General features: G+C 46.0%; 1 protein-coding gene across 6 annotated transcripts in view; it reads right to left on the bottom strand.

Annotated features, from left to right (window-relative positions):
* The window catches only part of MYO19 (myosin XIX), a 33367-nt gene that overhangs the window by 3405 nt on the left and 8216 nt on the right, over nt 1-21746 (bottom strand). For 4 of the 6 annotated variants that reach the window (XM_081844091.1, XM_081844090.1, XM_081844092.1 and 1 more), the window contains 21 exons: nt 17186-17330; nt 16417-16561; nt 15901-16049; nt 15264-15377; nt 13906-14038; nt 12872-12941; nt 12550-12652; nt 11431-11527; nt 10938-11014; nt 10527-10617; nt 10009-10180; nt 8715-8788; nt 7650-7771; nt 7410-7523; nt 6086-6262; nt 5007-5165; nt 3936-4043; nt 3666-3736; nt 2488-2597; nt 1236-1411; nt 48-177 (listed from right to left, as the gene is read on the bottom strand). In XM_081844091.1, coding sequence (XP_081700217.1) covers nt 48-177; nt 1236-1411; nt 2488-2597; nt 3666-3736; nt 3936-4043; nt 5007-5165; nt 6086-6262; nt 7410-7523; nt 7650-7771; nt 8715-8788; nt 10009-10180; nt 10527-10617; nt 10938-11014; nt 11431-11527; nt 12550-12652; nt 12872-12941; nt 13906-14038; nt 15264-15377; nt 15901-16049; nt 16417-16561; nt 17186-17248 — 2455 coding nt within the window. In that variant the 5' untranslated portion in view covers nt 17249-17330. Of the gene's footprint in view, nt 1-47; nt 178-1235; nt 1412-2487; nt 2598-3665; nt 3737-3935; nt 4044-5006; nt 5166-6085; nt 6263-7409; nt 7524-7649; nt 7772-8714; nt 8789-10008; nt 10181-10526; nt 10618-10937; nt 11015-11430; nt 11528-12549; nt 12653-12871; nt 12942-13905; nt 14039-15263; nt 15378-15900; nt 16050-16416; nt 16562-17185; nt 17331-17960; nt 20591-21746 lie in introns of those variants that run through there. The other 2 variants (XM_081844093.1, XM_081844094.1) reach the window with 2 other exon arrangements.

The raw sequence follows: 21746 nt of genomic DNA, 5'->3' as shown, positions 1-21746 counted from the left end.
CCCTGTTTCCTGCCCCCGAGCTAACCCAGGTAAACCCGCCTGCTCACCTGACTGGATGACTGTGGCTGATGCTCTCTCTTGAGCCAGCTTCCTCCTCTTAAACCTTCGCCAGCAGCACTGGATGCAGAAAGCTTTGTCAGCTAAGACTCTGGCTCGCCCCACTTCGAGGAGCTCCAGCTACAGAAGAGAAAAATAAGTCCATTAGTTGGAGCCACATGCAATCAGGCTTCAGGCATATCTGGCCTTTGGACTTCCCCCAAACAAAGGATTTTATTTTTAAAGAGACTGATTTAACCTCCCAGGTGAGAAGAGTTTCAGAGTCCAGCGGAGGAAGGAGATAACTTAAAACTTTTCATTGTGGGCAGATTCCCTGTTCTAAGTACAAGTAAGCAAACCTGCCTGAGTGGAGATGCAGTGTGGTGTAATGGTTAGAGGAGAGGCAGCTAGCCTTTTCCAGGCAGACCTTTTGGAGGCCACATGCCAAGGCAGGCATGATAAGAACTGCAGTTCTCAATGCTAACTTCCAAAACACTTTCTTACCAGCTATTCTACACTATTTAAAATAATTTTTAATATATTACTGAACAACATTTTGGCACCATAACAGCGGACATATAGGAGGAGTCAATGAATTGTTTTAAAAAACCAACACTATTTAAAAACACATTTTGAGGATGGCTTGGGGTGGGTAAGAGTACAGCCTGCAGGTGAGTGAACCTTGGTTGAAAGTGTTGGATTAGGTTTTATTTCATTTTTTAAAAATGTATTTGGTACATTCCTATCCAGCCTCCTTGGGCAAACGCAAGAAAAACAAACCAAACCAAACATTGGCTCATTCCTGTTTTTAAATGAAAACCAAGGCTACATTTACACAATACATTTAACATGACACTGCCATGGCTCCCTCAAGGAATTCTGGTTTGTTAAGGGTGCTAAGGGTGGTTACGAGATCCCATTCCCCTCCCATAGCTACAGTTTCCAGTGTTCCCTGAGACGAGGGACTGATTGTTAAACCACTCTGGCACTGCAGCTCTGCGAGGGGAATGGGGCTTATGTTGACAACTCTCAGCACCCCTAACTAATGGCAGCTCCCAGAATTCTTTGGGGGGAGCCATGGCACCATAGCACTTTAGAACCATTGACATATGGTGTGATTTGCAGGAAATGGAATCCTGTTTCTGATGAGAGTGAGGAGGACTCCATGCCAAAGAACCCACTGAAAGTGTCCCCCTTACCGTGGAGTTCGTCATAAATACTTTGGTTTTCCCACAATATACTGGCACAATACGGGGTTGGTTCTCTGTAGGCTTGAGGGGAGGGGCATCAGGGGGGCACATTTGCTGAAGGATCTCCTGGACCGCAGAGCATAAAGTATTGCTTTTGTCCTCTGCATAAGACGCTGTCATCAAATCTGTGAGAAAAGAAAGGGGAGTACTGCTAAAATCATAGAAATTGTATTATTGGTTTTATTTTGAGGGGGGAAATGAGGCTGACTTTAGCTTTTAAACTGTTTTTTATCGGTAATTTTAATCTATGTTTTAATATTTCATGTAAACCGCTAAGAGGTTTTAGGATGAATTGGCAAACACATCTTGTAGAAATAAAAAAAAGACAAAAACATGGGCGACCACTTAAGACATGGTTGGCTTGCCACATACAGCTTGGCCTAACCTCATGAGAGACCTGACCCTGTGCTTACCTCCACTGGCTGGCCTGGTCTGCTAAAGGCAAACAGAGAAAGAGAGATGCGGTTCGTTGCTTGAAAGGAGAAACAGCCCCGTAGAGAGAAAAGCGGGTTTTTGCAAGAGCAGCAGAAGAATCCAGGGTGGAGCTGGAGAGACGAAAAAGTGTAGTTGGAAAGGTATTGGATTCATGCACAGAAGAGGAAAATAAAGTAGCAGTATCCCTTCCATAAAAGCAGGTTTCTGACAATGCCATTTTGACATCAAGAAAAATTCCATTCTGCCACTTGTATAAAATTTTGGCTTGTATAAGATCATAAGAAGAGCCTGCTGGACCAGGCGAAAGGTCAACTAGATGCCTACAGGGAACCTGGGTGCAACAGTGCTCTTCCGAACTCGTGAGTCCCAGCAACCGGTCTATAGAGGCACGCTGCCTCTTACAGGAGGGAGAATACAGTTGCATCATTGCCAGTGAGGGATGATAAAAATGTGCATCACCACCCAACACAAGAGCTAGACATAAATACAATTTTTAAAGAATGTGAAATAAAGATTCCAAGGTTGCTTATCCATGCTCAAAATGGGACATGTGCAGGAAACTTGACCCTGCACCCAAACATTGTGCTCTTCGTTTTTAGCTGGCTCCCAGAAATAGCACCAGAAAGTATGAAGAGAAAGAGAGGAATTTAAAGTGGGAGAATTGACAGAGATTCTTAGATGGCTTTTCAGTGCACCAAGCTGAGATCAGTAAATATCAGACATATTTCAAGTTACTAAGGAAAAAGACTTGATTAAAGAAACACACCGTTTCCCATAACGTGCGAGAAGCCATTCTCTTGATGCGTGGTGTTTGACTTTTGCCTTGGTGATCTCCTCAGCACTTTATAACGCTCCAGGAAGCTTTCAAAGGAAATCCTGCCAGGTCAAAGGGAAGGGAGAGAGAAAAAATCAGTCAAAAGCAATGCTGATTAAACAAGTGGAGTCTGAGGCATCCTGAACACAACTCCCACTGCTCAGCCTCTCCTACACTAAACGTGCCCACATTTCACTGGATGCCAGGATGGAACACTCCACCTCCCCATCTGTTCTGAACAGGAGAGAAGTGCTAAGAGTTTCTGTCAGAGAAAGAGTGGTAGTGGCCTTTCCACACAATGATGGGGGGGGGGCATGCACACCCTGCTTTTGTGATCCCTTCTCTTTTTCTACTTTAATTTTAAATGTGGCAGCACAAGATTGCATCCTAGACTGACCTCCCTGTTGTGATTAGATACCGTATTTTTCGCTCTATAGGACGCACTTTTTCCCCTTCAAAAATGAAGGGGAAATGTGTGTGCGTCCTATGGAGCGAAGACGCCATAGCCCCGCTACCCTCTCCCGGCTGGAGAGGTGATGTGCAGCTATGGAAGGAGCCTCTATAGCAGATAGCAACCTGCCGCCCGGAGCAAACGGCGCCCTGAAACAGAGTGCCCCTCGCGCCGGGCAGACATCCGCAGCGTGGGGAGCCCTGCAGGAGCCATAGCCCTGCGACCCTCTCCCAGCTGGAGAGGTGACGCGCGACTATGGCAGCAGCCTCTCCACTGCGCCTTTCCACTGCTCCCTGACCTGCTCTTTGGGGCTGGTGGTGGGCTTCCCCCCGCCAGCCCTAAAGAGCAGGTCGAAAGGAACCTGAAGCCTGGAGAGCGAGAGGGGGAGCGCTGGGCAGAGAGGGGGAGAAATTTTTTTCTTGTTCTCCCCCCTCTAAAACAAGGTGCGTCCTATTGTCCGGTGCATCCTATAGTGCGAAAAATACAGTATCTACTTGCAATCTACTTTCTTTATGGTGGGGGGACAGTGTAGTGTGGTTGTTGCCAGCAATCAGCCTGAATTTGTACAATCTACTCCCCCACCCAAAAGGAAGGGAGAGGGAATCCAGATGAACATGGGCAAATCAGTGTCCCCCAAAATACAAAAACAAGGGGGAAATGCAACTCTGGACAGCCTTACCGAATTGGAAAGCCTGCAGCGCTGATGTTGACAGCTTCCACGATGCCACACGCCTCCAGCTGCTGCAGAACCTGACAAAATAGGATGATGTTTAAAAGGCAGGGTTGAGAGCTGGTGCCCATTCTAGTGACTTTAAATTAAAGGCCAGAGCTATGAATTAAGACGTCCCTGATTCAAATGTCACCTGCGGCACAGGTACTTATGTGGCCTTGGTACTGAGCTCCCCCCCCCCCCCAGCCGGCTTTGGAAGTTCAGTTCTGAGTGTATTACCTCGTCCTTTCGGAAAAGAGCTGCCTGGCAATCTGCGTTGGGCTTGATGCAGCGGATGTAGTGTGGGGTGGTGCTGTGCAGGATCTCCATCAGCTTCTCGAGCGACCCCTACGGGACAAACAGAGGACAGCGTGTTATGCTCATCATTGCCTCTATTTCTGATGCTCAGGCTGTGAGCTCTGATGCCTAGGGAGGTAAAATGATACTGCCCATGCCCAATAGAGTAGGGACGGGGGAGAGATTCGTTTCAGTTTGTGCTTAAAGGCCAATTCAACTAGTTTGCACTTTCTGTGTGGAGTGAAATACAACCATCCTTTGAAATGCACACGCCTCTCAATTTTGCTCTGGAATTCTCCAGCCAAACGTTCCTATGTTAGGGTGGAGTGCGCATAAAAATGCAGACATTAGTAAAAAATAATATAGACAAATGCATTGTTTAGGGGAAATGGCATAGCAAAAATGTGTCCATTAAGAGAAAGTCACTGATGACTTTTAAAAAGATAAGTATATATTGCACTGATGTGGAAATGCAGAGAGCTGAATTTAAGATTTGAAAAAAACAAGAGAATCTTGTCCAAATTCTAAAGGGCCACCACTAGCCAATGTAGCCAGTACTGAGCTAGATGGACCAGTAGGTCTGACTCAGCGTAATTCAGCCTTTTATGTTTCTAATTCCCTGACATGGTGAGTGTTGTTGGCACTCTGGGCACACACAAACACATACCCAATTCGTGCAGAGGAACAGTGAGTCTGATCCTGCATGGCCCGAGCTTGCAACCTAGCAAACTGCCTAGAATCTTCAGCAAGACACAGCTCTATGACAGGATGCTTGGGGAACAAGGCCCTGTGGGTAATGTTCCCAGCCGCTGGGCATTTTGGAAACATCTAATCTAACATTACTGACGATTGTTCTGTGTACAGAATGACCATTTGTTCTGAGAATCCCAGGTTTTATTCTGTTTAACAAACACTAGCTTCTAGCCCTCACTGTTGTACAGAGAAGTGTGGAAGCAGAAAAACAACAGCTTTGAAGGTACTTAGCTTAAAAAAAGGTATAAATATGGGGCAAACCTTGAATTTGGAGACTACTGTAACCACCACAGGTTTCATCTGAGTCCTGATGTCGTTTGTGCTTGTTTTTTGGCTTGTGGTTTCCACAGGAAACAATTTCTGAAGCAAAGAATCTTGGGACAGCTGTAGCAACAGAACCAGTTCTGGGGGGACAGGGTCCTTTTTTGAAGGCAGGAAAGAGAAGAAAAGGAGCATGCAAGTGTTATTGCTTTCTGAGGGAAAATTGTATGAAACATTTACAGGGAGCAGGAGGAAATATTATAGTTAGGACAACATATTTGCAAACAACTTGGGACAAACTAGATGGAGAATACTTCCAACTTTGACTTAAGGGAATATCCTAGACCGGGAGGCAATAACTGGGAGGTGACTTGGCACCCAAAGAGCTCTTTGCGCATACCCAGAGGTGTTGCGCAAATCCCAGAGGTTTTGTTATTTCTGCAGCAGGGTCCCTGTCTCCAATGCCTTAGAGTCACCCAGACAGCCTGAAAGAAGCTTTATTGCTCCTGAGAATAAGTCTTCTCACATCTGGGCTGATTGGAGCCTATCAGAGTGAAAGGTGGTGAGTCGGCCACTGAGTACGAGCTCCTATGCAGAAGAACATCAAGGAGGAGCTGTTCTATATGCTCCAAAGCTAAACATTTAGGAACGCTGGAAACACAAGGTGCCTCAGTTTCCAGAGAACAGCGTGAAAGTTCTGTTATGTACAAGGGAACTTCAAGGAACACGCACTTTAAGGCCCTTCTAAAGACAGTATTGGAGCACTCCAAATCATTTGCCCATGTTTGTGTGCAGAAAGCTGTAGAAATAGCTGAAAGGCAACACATGGAGATCTGCAGTGATCATTGCAATGCATCCCTAATTATTATTGTTGTATAATTATAAGTTTAGTGCATAATCTTAGAAGGGTTTTTTTGTTTTTTTTAATTGTAGAAGGGGGCATGGCTGTGACTATCACAAAGGGACCCTGCACATCTGAATTGGCCACTGGGGAAACCCAGCCAGATTAATGGGGTATAAATAATAAATAATTGTTGTTGTTGCTATTGTTGCTGCTGCTATTGCACTACTGAGTGTACCTTGTTCTTTTCCACCATTCCTTCCACCTGATAGCGGACATCTCCAGCGTAATGGGAAACGATGAAGTTGGGCTCCTTACTAAACCGGTCCCTGCTAACACACCGGTTATCAGACAAAGCCACGTCAATCCGGGTTTGAAGCTGGCTGGTGTTGGAGGGTCTGTTGAGGCGGCATTCCTAAGAGAGAGAAAGAGAGAGAGATAGTAAGAATGGGGAAAGTTGGACTGACAGAAGTGTGGAGGGGATGCCAAGTGAATTTTAATTGACACTATGGAGAGCAGCTCTATCAGTAAAGTAAGTGTTTGCCATTGTGGGTAAATCAAACCTCCAACTACAAAGGCATTACCTCTCTTGAGTATTAGATCTGAGTGTCGGTCTAAGACCTGGGAGACCAGGGTTCAATTATTATTATAATTATTTGTATCCCATCTTTTCCCCGGACCAGGACTCAAGGTGGCTTACACAAATTAAAACGCATAGATAAAATACAAAAGCTGGAAACATGTAAAATATAATTGTGACAAAGTAATTAAAGTAATATTAAAAATTAATCTATTAAAATACAGATAAAGGTTCAAATCTCCACTCAGCCATGAAGTTCACTGGATGATTTTCAGTGTTGTTTTTTTAACTGATCACTCCTCCTGCTGTGATGTCAAATGTTTTTTGTGACCCACTCCACCCAAATTGTGTCACTTAAAGCATTAACATTTCTTGTTTTGCAAAACCCACCTGTTACACTTTGGTCCCCGGAGGGTCAACCATCGGTCAACGTGGTCCTTGGTCCGAAAAAGACTAACCACCCATGTTCAAGACAAAATCTCTTGCTCCCCTGTAAATAGGAGGCTGTGCTGCCTTTGTGAAAAAGTTCCCTTTATTACAGATGTTCAGGGTGTGAGTGCTAATGCTTATCAGCCAATGGGGAGCTGAAATATCTACCCATGAACAAGATGGAAGGCTACTGTTTTTGTTTGTTACTATGGTGTGCATTTTTGTGTTTTTATATTGTAAACTGCCCTGCAATCCTAGCGTGAAGGGTGGTATAGAAAGTTAGTTAGTTAGTTAGTTAGTTAGTAAATGACTGAATGAATGAAGCCTGCAGGCTTGGGCTAGGGAAGCATGAGGTTGGCAGAAGCACAAGTAATAAATAAAATTGCTTCTCCCTAATCCTAGTCCAACATTCTAACCACTATGCAACACAGTCTTGGCTATATATATATCCAACAGGCCTACTCCATGGATGTCAGCACTCTCAGAAAGCCAGAAATGACTAGTGGTTTCAAAGCAGGCCCAAATCACAGAAAACTGAGCGCTCTGGACCCACCTCGTTCAGCAGAGAGAAGATGCTGACTGGGCTGCCTTCTATTACGTCCAGGCAGCACTGGTTGTCCTGGTAGTTGATGAAAGACCACTCCAGGCCTTCTGCAGCATACTCTTCCTGGGGAAACAGAAGAAGGAGGAGGTGGGGGGGCCACTCACAGCATGTTGCCCAAGCCCTCCCCCCCGATGTTGGAACTGGGTGTTGCAAAAGAACCTTGTGGGAGAACCCGAACATGGGCATTACCTGCTGGGCTTTGAGGAAATGGCTTACAAAATGCTGCTGCAGTTTCTCATTGGCATAGTTGATGCACAGCTGCTCCAGGTGGTTGTCCGGAAAAGATTCAAAGCCGTAAACATCCAACAGACCTGGAAGTTGGGGTGGGAGACAAGGTGGCTGATCCAGCAATCTGGGGTGCTTCACTTAAAACAATGTCCTGCCCTCCCCCGCTCCAGGGTCGCCAATGTGGTGCCCGCGAAAAGTCTCTAGAAAAATCCCCTCCAAACTCCACAGCGTACAAGAGAGGTTGTTTGCTCTTCCTGCTCAACTCCTGTCTGCACTGGGGTGTCGGAAGCTGTCTCATATCAAGCAAGACGATTGGTCTATATAGCTCAATACTGTCTACACCGACTGACAGCAGCTTGCCAGGGTTTCAGGCAGGTAGTGTCTCCTAGTCTTACCTGGAGATGCTGGGGAATGAACCTGGGACAGAAGATACTCAGCCATTGAGCTTTGGGGCCCTTCCCACTAGTTGCCAGGATTGGACACCACCCGTCCACCCATTCTGAACAGAGCAGAGGAGCATACAGCTTCTCTCTATAAGCAAGCATGGAAGTGGCTGGTTGAAGTGCCTTTTCCACCACTGATGGGGATGACTGAATTTTTGGGGGTGGGAAGCAGGGCATGTTGACATCATTTTGTGGTCCTATCTCTCCTGCTCTTTTAGATGTGGCAGGCATTTTGTGTCATGGTGCATGTCCCATGGCAGCAATCCTGTGCCCACAATACTTCCTCAAAATTCAAAATTTGCCCCGTGGCCAAAACCCCATATTGTCAGCCTTCACCCGCAAGCAAAGGTGCAGTGGGATTCATGTGACCAGTCTAGAAAGTTATTTGCAAATTGAAAGTATTCCCCGCCTCCAACCCTACCTCACCCCAGGTCTGAATGATTTATATCCAGGCTGCAGAATCCAGCTTTTTAACAGCACAGAGTCTGGATTTCCTGGGTGCAAGATTCATATGCTTGTGTGTGTACACAGTGCAAATAACCCTGTTGATACCCCACACCCAGCAGGGATTGAAAAATGTTACCTATGAAGTTGTTCCAGACAGAAGGATCTGCATTGATGCTTCCATTGATCACGGCCACCAGCCAGTCAAATACCCTGCAATAGAAAAATGCTACTGTGCCATCCCAATTGGCTGGAGAGACGGAGACGCTGTTTGAAGCAGCTACAAAGCGAGGAGGCAGACACAGAGAAGCCTAAACGTTTGTGGCACAGCTCTTGTGCAGGGCTTAATTTTCTAGCCTAAAATCTGTTTCCGTATTGAGACTGAGTCTTAGGACAAGTGAAAGAATGATCCTTTCCCCACCTTGCCTCCCCAAAAGCACACGTGCTTTGTGCAGAGTTAACTTGGGGAATTGCAAAGATGGGCTCAAACCAACATTTAAAGCAATGGCCCTGCAAAGGTTGTCTGATCAGACAACTCTCATCATCCCTGATCAGTGGCTATTTGCTGGTTGGAGGCTGGTGGGAGTCGGGAGTCCAAAACATCTGGAAGGCCACAGGTTCCCCATCAGGGCTCTAAAAAATTGTGAGCCTGAAAAGGTCTAAACACAAACTTGGCCAAGCTGGTTTTCATTACGAGTGAGAGTTGCTCCGACTAAGTTGCGGCATATCTGCGTAGCAGGGTTCCAGCCAATCAGCCTTCCCCTTTTCCAGACACTCCATTCTATTCCACCCATAACTCCCGGCTTCCTATTTCCAGCCAGAGGTGGCAGTCCCGGGTGGGCGACTTCCTACAGGCCACATCCCAGTGGTGCGCAGGGCCAGAACAAACATGGATGGAAAGCAAATGTTATCACTGAACTATAGGCCAGTTTCTACACACACTCCTCTATCTCCCCCCTCTCCAGACAAGCAAAGAGGCACCATCAAGGTTCAGGGGCACATCTCAGCCATGCCAATTATTTAAAGGGGGGTATGAAGTTGGTGAGGGGTGTGGCTGGGAAGGAGGAGTGGCCCACAGAGAGCTCTGAGGGCCACAGAAAGTGTCCTGGAGGTTGCAATTGGCTCCCAGGCCTGAGGTTCCCCACTCCTGAATCAAGTAAACAGAATCATTATCATTGTCTTGCAGTTAAAACCACCTGGAGACTAGCACAATGCAGCAAATAAGGCACTGGGCTTGGAATGTGAAAGCCAAACCAGACCCAGATCTGCCGCACAGGTTATATTCTCCTCCGCAGGCTTGCCTACCTTACAGGAGTGTTACCAGGACAGAATTAGGCTGCTCCTTTTCTTTTGGGGGAGAACAAAAGGCAAGGAAAGACAAAGAGAGAGGGTGACACAGAAGAAGCTCCTGAAACAAGGTCCAGAGCACTTACTTGGCATAGACAACCTTGGCAAGACAGTCCCTTCTTGTCCCACATTCAACCTTGGGGCAAGCCTTCTTGAATACCTGCCGTTGCTTCCCAGCCGTTATCGTCCGGATCCGCAGCGTTTCCAGCAACTGCTCTACAGGCACCTTTAATAATCTGGAAGCAGTCTTTGCAAATCCTGGGTTTGGAAGATTTTTTTTTTAAGGTTCTGTGGCTATTTTAAAAAAAGATTCCCACTTAATCTTGCGGTTTGTCCTTGGTTTACCACTCATTCTTTTCTGGGAGCAAGACAACTCAAAAAAGTTCACACACAACCTTAAGCCAAACCACACTTTAGTGATTTCCCCTCTAAATACCCGCATGATGCTCTCTGTCTAAGCCATGGTTTGGAAGTATATTAGAGTGAAGGAGGCTGCTGTAATTCTTGCCTACCATCCTGGGAACTTTGGTTGAAGGCTGTTCTAAAAATATAATGAATAATACAACCAGTTTGGTCAGGAATCGGAGGGATCATGGCGACTCACCTTTGGCGCTGTCGTCCAGTTCACAAGGCTGCGACTCGTCCTCAGCCTCAGAGAACTGGATGTTTCCCAGGTGGAGAAGACCTGCTAATATCTGAAAAAAGAAAGAAAGAGACAAGATGCTTCAGGGGTGGGAGACCACTTTGGGGCACATAGACTATTCAGGTTAGCTAGGAGCCAGCACTCCAAACGTCCCTGCAGAATCTGGGTAGGAAGTCATCAATGTTCACACTGCCAACGATTTAAGCCAGAGGTAGGGAACCTTTTTGACCTCAAGGTCTGTATTCCCTTGTGGGCAACTTTCTGAGGGCCACATACCACTGGTGAGTGTGGCCCTCCTCCTTCCAGGCATTAGGAAGAGGCATTACCATAGTAAAGCCACTAGCAGGGGCACAGATCTGTGTTTCAACCAACCTTGAAAACATTATTCTGCGTGTAGCAGTCAATGCCCAGATGCGACATCGCCTCTCGTGTCACCTCAAAGGAGTCCTCTGTGGAAGAGAAAGAGACCCTCAAGTTAGAGAAGGAGATGGTGTGTCTCTTAAGAGTATTATCCCCATTGGGAAGAAAGATGTGAAATGGTGCTGCTGGTGGAGCAATGAATGGGCGGAGCAATGACTGCAAAATTTCTCTTTGTATAGTAGGTTAGTTTCTACACACATTCACACACACACACACACCTCTTTAGCCTCCATCCAGGCAAGAATGTGGTAATAGTAACAACATCTTGAGGACCACAAGTTTCTAGTCTTCAACGCAACAGCAGCTGCAACCCCCCTGACAGATAACCATCCAGCCTTTACTTAATAGAGAGCCTACATTTATTTAAGCTTATTCTTAAACTTCCCCACTGCTTCCCCTAAAGCAGCTGAGGTTCCTTCTACAATATATGGTCCCAAAGCAACACCTTCTAAAGTCTTTTCAGGATTCGGAAGCCAGCAGAATTTTGCTCCTTCAGGGACGTCCCATTCCAGTCGTTCTTCGTGACTGGCACCTTTTGCAATCTGGAAAGGAAGAGTAAACAGTTCAGGCAATTCTCCTCAAAGCAAGCCATGGTAGCGTAACCAGCAAATTATATATGTGTGTGTGTAGAGAATGTAGAGAAGAGTAAAATGAGGCAAGAAAAGGGAATCACCCTTTCACATTAGATTTAAAAGCAATGGCACAAGATGACATCATGGCAAAACCACGGTTTGGAGCCAAAACCGTGGTGGTTGTAGCCAAGCCTGTTCTACTCAGAATAGACCTGTTGAAATGAATGGACTTAAGTTAGTCATGCCCATTAGTTTCAATGGGTTTACTCCAAGTAGAAGTCAGATACAACCCATGGTTTCCAAAGCACACAACAGCCAAAGAATGGATTTTGAGCAGCATTTCTGCTTTCATATTTTAAAATGTGTAGCTTATATTAAGAGAGGGAAAAGTTTTCATACAAGCAAAAAAAAAGTAACGAAAAGTATTACAATCATATGTAACATAAAATCTAGCTGAAGACAAAACAATTACAATATTTTCCATGCAAAGAGACATTTGCCTAAACTAAGGAACTTGCATACAGATTTGCCAAATTAAAAAAATGAAGGAATGAAGAGTTAACATCATTGTTTTCTTTACTCCCCAATTACTAGTAATATACAGAAATATAAATAATATACGTCTGCCTAAACTTACTTTCACAAAACCCACATCTTGGAATAAACCGCAGCGACCTCACAGAATCCATCCCTAGAATCGCCAGACAGGGCAGGGAGAGATCCTTGCCTGAAACCTGCTGCTGCCACCCAGTGTAGACAGTACTGAGCTAGATGGACCAGTGATCCTACCTGGTATGAAGGCTGCTTCCTGTGTTAATTAACTGACATCAAATTATTTCAGGGGATTTGCTCTTTGTGTTCAGTTAATTTAGAAATACTTATCAAGTTTAAGTTATCGATTTGGGACTGTGCATTCCCCCGCATGTAAACATACAAAAAGGAAAGGTCATGTATTTGAAATAATAATAACAAAAAACACCGACGGCACAAACCTGGTAGAAGATATGAAAGTTCCTTTCACAGGGGGCTTGGTAGGCAACCCTTGTTTTCTCCAGCAGGAAAGTCTGGAGGGAAGCACTTGTTAGATGCTGAGACCTGGAAAAAAATGCTCAGAAATAATTTTTCTTTATATTTCTAAATATGTGGAAGTTTGTGAACCCCATCAATCCCAAGGATGAATGCCAAGTTCAGCACATGTTCTCATGGCAATAAAGACAGCACAAAATTTGCAGTTAGGAATTGGTGACAATGTCAGCCAACTTCAGTGCTGTCGAGCTGTTTGTGTATATCTCTAGGTTTTTTAAAAATTCATACCTGTTTAACTGAAGCTGGATGTATTTGCCAAAACGGCTGCTGTTGCTGTTACGAAGGGTACATGCGTTTCCTGCAAAGTCCAGCCCAAGTGGAGAATGAGAGAAGAGGTAGATTAATGATCAAAAATCAAAAATAACACACCAGTCAAGGCAATTCTCCCTCTTAAAGAAGGAAATGTAGCGGGTTGACAGACTCTGAGAATAGACAGCTCACCATTCATATGGACACAACGGGAAATCGCTGTTACTGTAGAATAGGGTTGCCATATGACTGGAATTTCCCGTACATGGCCAGAATACTGCCGTCGGAAGCAGTGTCCAGGCGGAAATCTCAAAAATGTCTGGGAAAATCCGGAGGTATGGCAACCCATTTTCCTTTAAAATAGCTCCAAAAAAGCTCAACAACTTTGGGTAAAACTAAAAATTGCTCAACAACTTTGGCAAAAAAACCCTTTGTGTCCAGATTCTCACTTTTTGAAATATGGCAACCCTACTGTAGAACAGACATGCGAAACTCCTGGCCTGCTAGACCATTTCCCCCAAGGCACACACATCTGTACCACCTGATGTCATATGTAGTTTCAGGTGTGCAGCATATTAAGATATGGCTGCAGATCAACAACTGGGAGCCTTAAAGTATACCGATCATACTTTGAAGGCAGTTTTCTATTTGGTGGCTTTTTAAAATGAAATTGGTGGCAATTTGAAATGAAAGCTCAGCTGGGATTCTTTCTACTCAGGAAGCTTTCAAGTCATGGTTCGCCTGCTGTCCACAGAACCAGTGGCGTAGCGTGGGTTGTCAGCACCCGGGGCAAGGCAAGTAATTTGCGCCCCCTAACCCGTGGATTTGCGCCCCCTAACCCGTGGATTTGCCCTAACCCCAGATGTTGCGCCCGGTGCGGCCGGCACCCCCTGCACCCCCCACGCTACGCCACTGCACAGAACCCAAACCACAGTTCACACAGTCTGTGGCTTGGCAGTTTGATCTGTGCTGCTACACTTGCAGGAATATATCTATTCAAAAGTCATATTTACCAAAGGCTTCCATTACTGGGTTGGAGTCCAACACCCTCTTCTCTATCCTTTCCACTGCCACGCTGCCTTTGGGGACGGTGGAGGACGAGGCGACTGTGGCGTAAAATTTCATCAGGCAACGGGAGGTCCATGTCTGGAAAGATGGTCATGAATGTGAGCTGTGGGCTGCTTTTGACAGATGTCATTGAATCAGAAAGGTGTTTACAGGGAGGAAAAGAGGGAGGGCTGCTTCAATGAGGCCACAAATGAAGAGCTAGCATTTTGAGACTGTTCTCACGTGCACAGAACTTGCTGCTGAATGCGTGAACAGGCACTGCTCAGCTCACCTATGTGCTAAACAGAATGGCCAATGACTGTAGGCAACTTGGACTCATACGCTCCAACCTTCCGTCTCCTTCCCCATTTATCAGTATAGTAAAAAATGTTATCCCACCTGCCATCAATGCCGATACCAGGACAAGGTACAGAAAATAAATGCCAGCCAACCAAGTCTTAAACATACCAAACACATACTAAAATGTTCAGAACAAATAAAGCCGCAAAAAAACTACAGAGCAAGTAAAACAATCCACCACCTCCAACCCTGCGATCAGCAGGTGAGGTGTTGGTGCTGCCACAGGGGGCTAGCTGGTGCTGACCTGCAACATGGCCTTTTCCAGTGGTGGCTCCCAGTTTGTGGAATACCCTCCCTGGGGAGGTGCATCTGTCTCCCTCAATACTGGCTTTTCAGGATGATTTGAAAGACATTCATGTTTACCCAAGTTGATGGCTGAAAGATACCGATCCTGACAACCCTGAAATCATGGGCTGAGGGAATGTCATTGCTTTTACGCTGTTTTTGAATGTTTCTAATGATCTTGTTTTAATGATATGTTTGTGGCCCTGGTGAGATATATAATGAATAAACAGCTTACACAATTTTAAAATGCCTGAGCATATAAGTAAGGTCTTAGCCTGGGGCCAAAATGACAGCACCGGCATCGGTTGAGGAAATGTGGCCCTTGGGTCTAAAAAAAGGTCATAATAAGTGATGGTTTCCCAAGCTTGGATTCAATAGGAAACTGCATTGTATTATCAAAACCAAAAGTGGATGGCTCATAAGCACACTTGGAGAAAGCTCCTTGCAAGTGGCAAACAATGACATCAGGGCTACATTGCACCTTTCTCAGATATGGTAGCTGTCCACATGCAGGGAACTTTGCAGGCATCGGGAAAAGCCTTGCACTTTGAGGTAATGCATGAAAGAAAAAGTTATGTTCGCTATTCACCTACAGAAGCCAGCAACATGGTCTTCCCCCAGAGATGGGTGAGCAGTTAGCCGATCACAGAGAGATGCCTGAAGGAAGTATTTCCCTTACCTTCCCAGCTCCGCTTTCGCCGCTCACAATGATGGACTGGTTTACAGGCGGGATCTGGCTCTGGACATTCCTGTAGGTCTCCTCTGCCACCACGAACACATGAGGTTTGAGTTCCTAAGAAGCAAAAGAGCGAACACAGGTGTGTTTTTGGAAGGGAAAAGCTACTGTCAGGGGCAGCTCACTAAATGCAGGGATGGGGAACCTGTGGCCTCTGGATCTTGCAGACTTCAGCCCCCATCATCCGTGACCATGGGCCACCCTGGCCAGGGATGATGGGAACTGTAGTCTCTTGGATCCCTAGATCTTTCTGCACACCAGCTCTCATTACGCCTAACCATTGGGCCAGGCTGACTGGGGCTGATGAGAACTGGAGTCCAAAAGGCAGTGGAGGGTTGCACCTGTTCCCCACCCCTGGGCTAATGGCTTAGTGGGAACTTAAGGGCGATGATGCATGCAGGGCAGATGGGAAGTCTGAAACCTTCCCTACCTCATCATGCCTTCTGTTCCAAAAGTGCAGCCTTTACAGCTTCCTTTTTAAAAGCCACCAACTGTTAAGATATTTTCCATGCTTCTCCTGGGAAAGATCTCGTTTGGCAGGGGCTGAGCTGGTGCAGTTCTCCCTCCCCCCCTCACTCACCTGAAGGCAGGGGGCAGTGTGGTAGTCCCTCATGAGCTCAAGCGAGTAGAGAGGCAGTATCGGCCGAAAGGGGTTGACTGCCACCAGGCTGCTGCCGGCATTGGTGTAAAACACATCAATGGCGTATCTTGCTTGCAGGCACTTCAGGACTGAGGATGGCAGAAGGTTTCATCAGTGGCAAGAAATGTGCTATTTCATGTTTCCGAATTCAACCTCCCTTTCCCCCCCAATAATCAAGGTGAGGGTTTATTGGGGGGGGGCGGCGTAATGGAAGAATTGCACTAAGGGAAATGAGTTTCTTCCTTGCATGTGGGAGAATAATGCAGTCACATCCTGCTGTGACCAAAAAACGGAGACCAGGGTAGAACAGTAAGAGTAGGCCCACAGCCTGGGGTGCCAGGTGATGCTGAGGGCTGCATGAAATTGGACCGAGGTGAACCAAGGGCCACAGGTTCACCACCCCGGTCTTCTAGTGACATGTGGATGCACAGTGGCGTGTTCATTTTTAAACCCTACCAGTTGTGGTGGTCACAGGATTCACTTTGGTAAGGTCATCAAAGCAATGGAGCTGCCGCTCGTCACCCAAGAAGGATTTGACATCTTCCCCGAGACCATTCTCTTCATCACAACTGGTGGCCGTGTGACTCTTGGTGCCGTTCACCTGAAGGAAGAGGCAGAAGGCGATGCCACTAACTGACCAAAACACCAGGATGGTGATTTTGACATATAAAAAGCTGCCCTGAAAGTAAGTTTACAAGCAGGTACGGCTGGGATCCGCTCCTGCCTGAAACCCTGGAGATCCGCCACTGGTTGGAAGTCCCGGGTTCAATCCTTGGCACCTCCAGGCACAAATTCCTTTGAAATTCTGGAGCCTCTGTCCATCAGTGCATGCAATACTGAGCTAGACTGATCAAAGGCCAGCCTTAGTTTAAGGCAGATTCCTAAGTTTCTATTAAAGCTGACCCTTAAATTCAGAACCATGAGGACTAGATCCTTGCTTTAATTTTAGGGAAGAGCTGCAGCTCAGCAGTAGAGGCCCTGTTCTGTTTGGAGAAGGTCTCAGGCTCAGTCCCCAGCAGCTAGGAGACACTCCCTGCCTGAAACCCTGAAGAGTTGCTGCCAGCCAGTGCAGATAGCACTGAGCTAGATGGACCCCATGGCCAGACTCAGTATCAGGCAGCTTCTTAGCTTCTGGACAGGCAGCCATAAGATCTGCTCCCTGGATGGCTTCCTGGCACTACTGGAAGCCTTTCCATATTACCATCTTAGCTTTCCCTGACATTACCTGCTTGGGCGTTTTTTCCCTTCTCATTTTGTGGGGCTTTGAAGTTCGTGTTGGAGAATGCATTGGAGTACTACCAGCTTGGCAAAATCTCAACGGTGGCGGACTTCAGGTTGCAGGAAATCTCAAGCAAGAGAAACGAGGAGCCCTGAATAGAATGAAGAAGGTTGTTTACTTGAACTGGTTTTGGCAACCTGCAAAATGCTACTGAGTGTGACAGGGAAGACTTCAATGGGCCGCGTGATAGATAAATCATGGGGTGGGGAACCTTTTTTTCAGCCTAAGGGCCGTACTCCCTTCTAGGCCACATGCCAGGGGCAAAAGTAGATGGAGCAAGAAAGGTGTGTTTTACTGAGGCTAATTTCTCCATATACTCTCACACACTGCTTTCTCTCCTCCATCCAGGCAAACAAGGGGCCTTATCAGAACCAAGGGCACCTTACAGCCAGACACCAACACTCAAGGAAGGTGCAAAGCAAAACAGAGAAGAGGGTGTGGCCTAGAGGGCTGCATATGCATCCAGTCCAACTTTTTAAGATTAAAAACAGGGGTGCATGTTTTCCAGGACGTGCTCCCGGGTGAGGCATGTGACCTGCGCTGCTATCTCCCCCCACAAGTGCTTATCTCAGGGGTGTGAGATCACAGCACCCAAAATACCCGCCGCAATTTCACATGGAGAAATGGGATGTTCCCCCCTTTTTTTTCCAGGACACATGGCGGGTATGCATTTGACCTGGGGATCTGCTCTAAGCTTCCCCACCCTGAAGATAGAAAATACCGAGCTCGATGGAGCAATGGTCTGACTCGGTACAAGGCAGCTTCTTCTGTTCCTATTTAAATTGGCCCTTAGTACAACACGATGAGGACTGGAAACTTGTTTTATCCTGTGAGGGAAGAGCTGTAGCTTGGTCCTGTGTTGTATCCCCAGCATCTCCAGGTACGGCTGCGAACGCCGCTTTCTATATTCCAGCGCTCTGAGCAACAGCAAGCGTCTGGGTCTAGTGAGGCAAAGTGGGGCCTGGGGACTATCCCCAGGGTCAATTATGCAAAATTGAATGGGAAGGGGCAACATCACAAATTCCTAACTGAAAAAAACAGTTTAGAGAAATATCTGTTTGCACTCTGGCATCCTTTTGGATTAAGGATAGCAAAGTGGATTCTTCTCCTTCCTTAAATGTAAGGTTTCCCGGCTGTTATAAACAGATTTGTGGGAGGAGGGAAAAGAAGGCCTGTGGGGAAAAACGACAGCAGAACATTTTTGCACGGGCGTGACCAGTGGAAAGTTACACGCCAGGGAAACAAAAAAAACAAAAAACCATCCAGCAACCCAGACTGCTGGTTCTATCCAGCAGCAGCAAATCCAGCCAGCAGATTTAAGCTATGGGATGTTGTTTTTATTAACTTCCCCTGTGATCATTCCACTGGTTAGGATTCTTCCCCCCCCCCATCAAAAATAATTATGCTTAAGAGATAGTCCCATACTATTCACTGACAGCTACTATTTGTGGGATTTGCAGTAAAATGTTGCAGCATGGAATGTGCCCATTCAGGCTTCCTGCAAGCCTGTTTTTTCCATTCCCAGTTTACCCCCCCCCCCACGTTATCTGCAGGAGGCTGGTTTTACCTCTGCTCCCTTATGTTGGGTGATATCCAACATCAGCCATGGCTATAGAGAAGTCATTCTTCTTGCTTCTCTATACTCCCTGTACTAATGAGAGAAGACCCTGACCCAAGTCTTCAGTCCATGCCAGAGTATGCAGAAGAGGGGACTGGTGGCAATCACAAATCGTGGCTGGCTAGTAAGCCAAAGCAGTACAAAAAATATTAATCATTTTTTTTTAAAGGAGTGGGGCGCAAAGAAGAGACAGGGCTCCAAAAACAACTCAAGTGAACACTGAACATGCTTAGTGAGCATGGAATGCTGACTGTCTGAAGTCAATAACATTGGGGGGGAAACCCACATCAGGAACAATAAAGCTATTCTTTCCTTAACTCTGAAGATCCATTGTTGGCCTCTTTGTGGATTACAGTTACCCTTTAAACAACCTGTCCTGCTTATAAAGGATTATTAGAACAGATTTCCACACTGAAACACACTCTTCAGCTGGGTGCCAAGGCAGGTGGGTCTCCTAATTCTCATTGAGCCTCTATTTGTGGTGATACCACAATGTGATACCACATTCAGGATTCAAGAGCCTTAAAATCCCCTTGGCAGACCAGACCAAAAATCCGTCCATTGGCCTGTCTCCAACAGAAGACAGTTGTGATGCTTCTGGGAAGCTCCCAAACAGGACATGATGGGAATTTAAACACCCCTGATTGGTTGTCAAGTACTTAAGACATGTTGTGTTTTAAGTATGGGAGGGGGAGAATGTAAAAGCAGCATGAGGGAGGACAGCCGCTTCTGTGTGACAACTGAGCATTCGAGAAGTGACTCAATAAGCTTGGATCATTATAAGGCCTTGCAATCAAGAGTTCGGCCACTGGACCCTGGGACCTGAGATGTCAGTATGAAGGCAGAAGAGCAGAGCAGAGGAAGGAAGGGCCTTAGTGCAATAGGAGACACTAACAGATCCTTGCCCAGGGGGTGGCTGGGCTCCCACCCCTCCATCCTTACAACAGCCCCCCAGTACATAATTGTTGGCCAACGACCTAAAGCGATCCAGCCCATGTATCACAATATAAAACAGCACAATAGCTGATTGAGCTCCCTGCTGCAACCACACTGCTCTGGTCAACTTAAGTTTGCACTTCTCTCGCCAGAAGCAGAGAAAATGAGGAAAGACGGGCAACAGCTCAGTGGTACAGCATCTACTCTGCAGGCTGAAGGTGCCAGGCTCAGTTTCCAGGTGGGGATGGGAGGTCTTGTCTGAAATCCCGGAGAGCCACTGTCAGTCGGTGTGGATGATACTGAATTACATAGACCGATAATCCAGCTGCAACTTCCTGTGTTTCAAATACTTTCATGAATGTCTGTATACACTTAAGGGCTAGAAATTTGGGTTGTTGTTATTGTTTACTATAAATAAACATCTGGAGTCTATGCAAAATGGCACTTAAATGTGTGGAATGAGCTTAGGTCAGTGGCAGACATATTTTGCATGCACAAGGTTGCAGGTTCAATCCCCGGCATCTCCAAGTAGGAAAATGGTAATCTAAAGCCCTGCAGAGCTGCTGCCAGTCAGTGTAGACAACATTGTGCTAGATGGACCAATGGTCTGACTCGGTATCAGACAGCTTTCTATGTTCCTAAGAAGTGATCTCTGGTTTACAGATGTATATATTTCATTTCTTCCTGAAAACTGCATACTCTGTTACATCTGTTTAGGCACCAGGCAAAAACATTCCTCTTCTCCCAGACCTTTTGCTAATTAAACAACCTATGGTCTTTTAAACTGTGTGTATGTAGGTTACTATCCTATGGTAAGTATTTTTTAATTGCAAACTGCCCTCTGATCCTCAGATAAAGGGCAGAATAGAAATAATAATAATAATAATAATAATAATAATAATAATAATAACAACAACAACAATACTGTCTTTCTACTTTAGTGTATTCAAGGCCTTCCAAAGTTTTATTTATTTATAATTTTTTTATTCTGTTTTTCAGACGACGATAATCTCTCAGATCAAGTTACGTTAGAAATAAGAGAGAGAGAGGCCCTGGCATCAGGCTTAGAAACAATAAAGGCCAGAAACAATAAAGGAAATTCAGAGTGGAGGGAAAAGGAGAGGGAGAGGGAGAGGGAGAGGGAGAGGGAGAGGGAGAGATCAACCCTTCAAGGCCCAAACTAAGTGGTAAGCAAACTGGTCCCCTTCAGACGCTCCTGGACTCAAACTCCCATCAGCCCCAGACAACATCGCAAATGGTCAAGGATTATGGGAGATATAGTTCAGCATCATCGGGAGGGGGGGCACAGCTTCCCCATCCCTCATCTATGGTGATCAGCTAAGAGAGCAAACTTTGAGCCTCCAAGTAGAGGGACAGTCTACCTGAATACTGGGGTCCCACAGGAGGATGGAAGATCTGACACCTTCTTGTTCTGCTTGTGGATTTTCGGAGACCCCTGGATAGTCATCATTGGCAATGGATGTCCTGAACTTTGGGTTTCATCAGGCAAGGTCACTGCACTTTTTAAAAAAAAGTCACGTGCTGTGACACATTGTTGTTACAATGATGGAAAATGCTGTATTTCGAATTAGCTTTACCCAGTGTGCCTTGCACATGTTTTTTTTTTGTCAACAAAGAAAGTCCAAAGGCCCCAAAAGATTCACCCAGTTATTAGCCAAGCTTGCCTAAACACACACTCCAATTTCAAGCAAGCCTCTGCTCCAAGTGGGACATGTTTTGAAACCTGCACAGTTCAGATTAATAAAGGATCTGACCTATCCACTCTGAGCCTCCACAGCCAGAGGGTATAAAATTGATCCCACCCCCCATTCCTTGTATATAACTAAATCTCACAACAGCCCTATGAGGGAGAAAGACTGATTCTCCCTACTCCCAGTTCAATGTGCTAACCCAGGTGCAAGGAACCTTTGGCCCTCCAGATGTTGTTGAACT

The sequence above is a fragment of the Podarcis erhardii genome (genome assembly GCF_964252035.2).
Source record: "Podarcis erhardii genome assembly, chromosome: 16".
Lineage (NCBI taxonomy): Eukaryota > Metazoa > Chordata > Lepidosauria > Squamata > Lacertidae > Podarcis > Podarcis erhardii.
The sequence above is the reverse complement of the archived record's forward strand: the minus strand, read 5'-3'. Positions and strand labels throughout refer to the sequence as shown.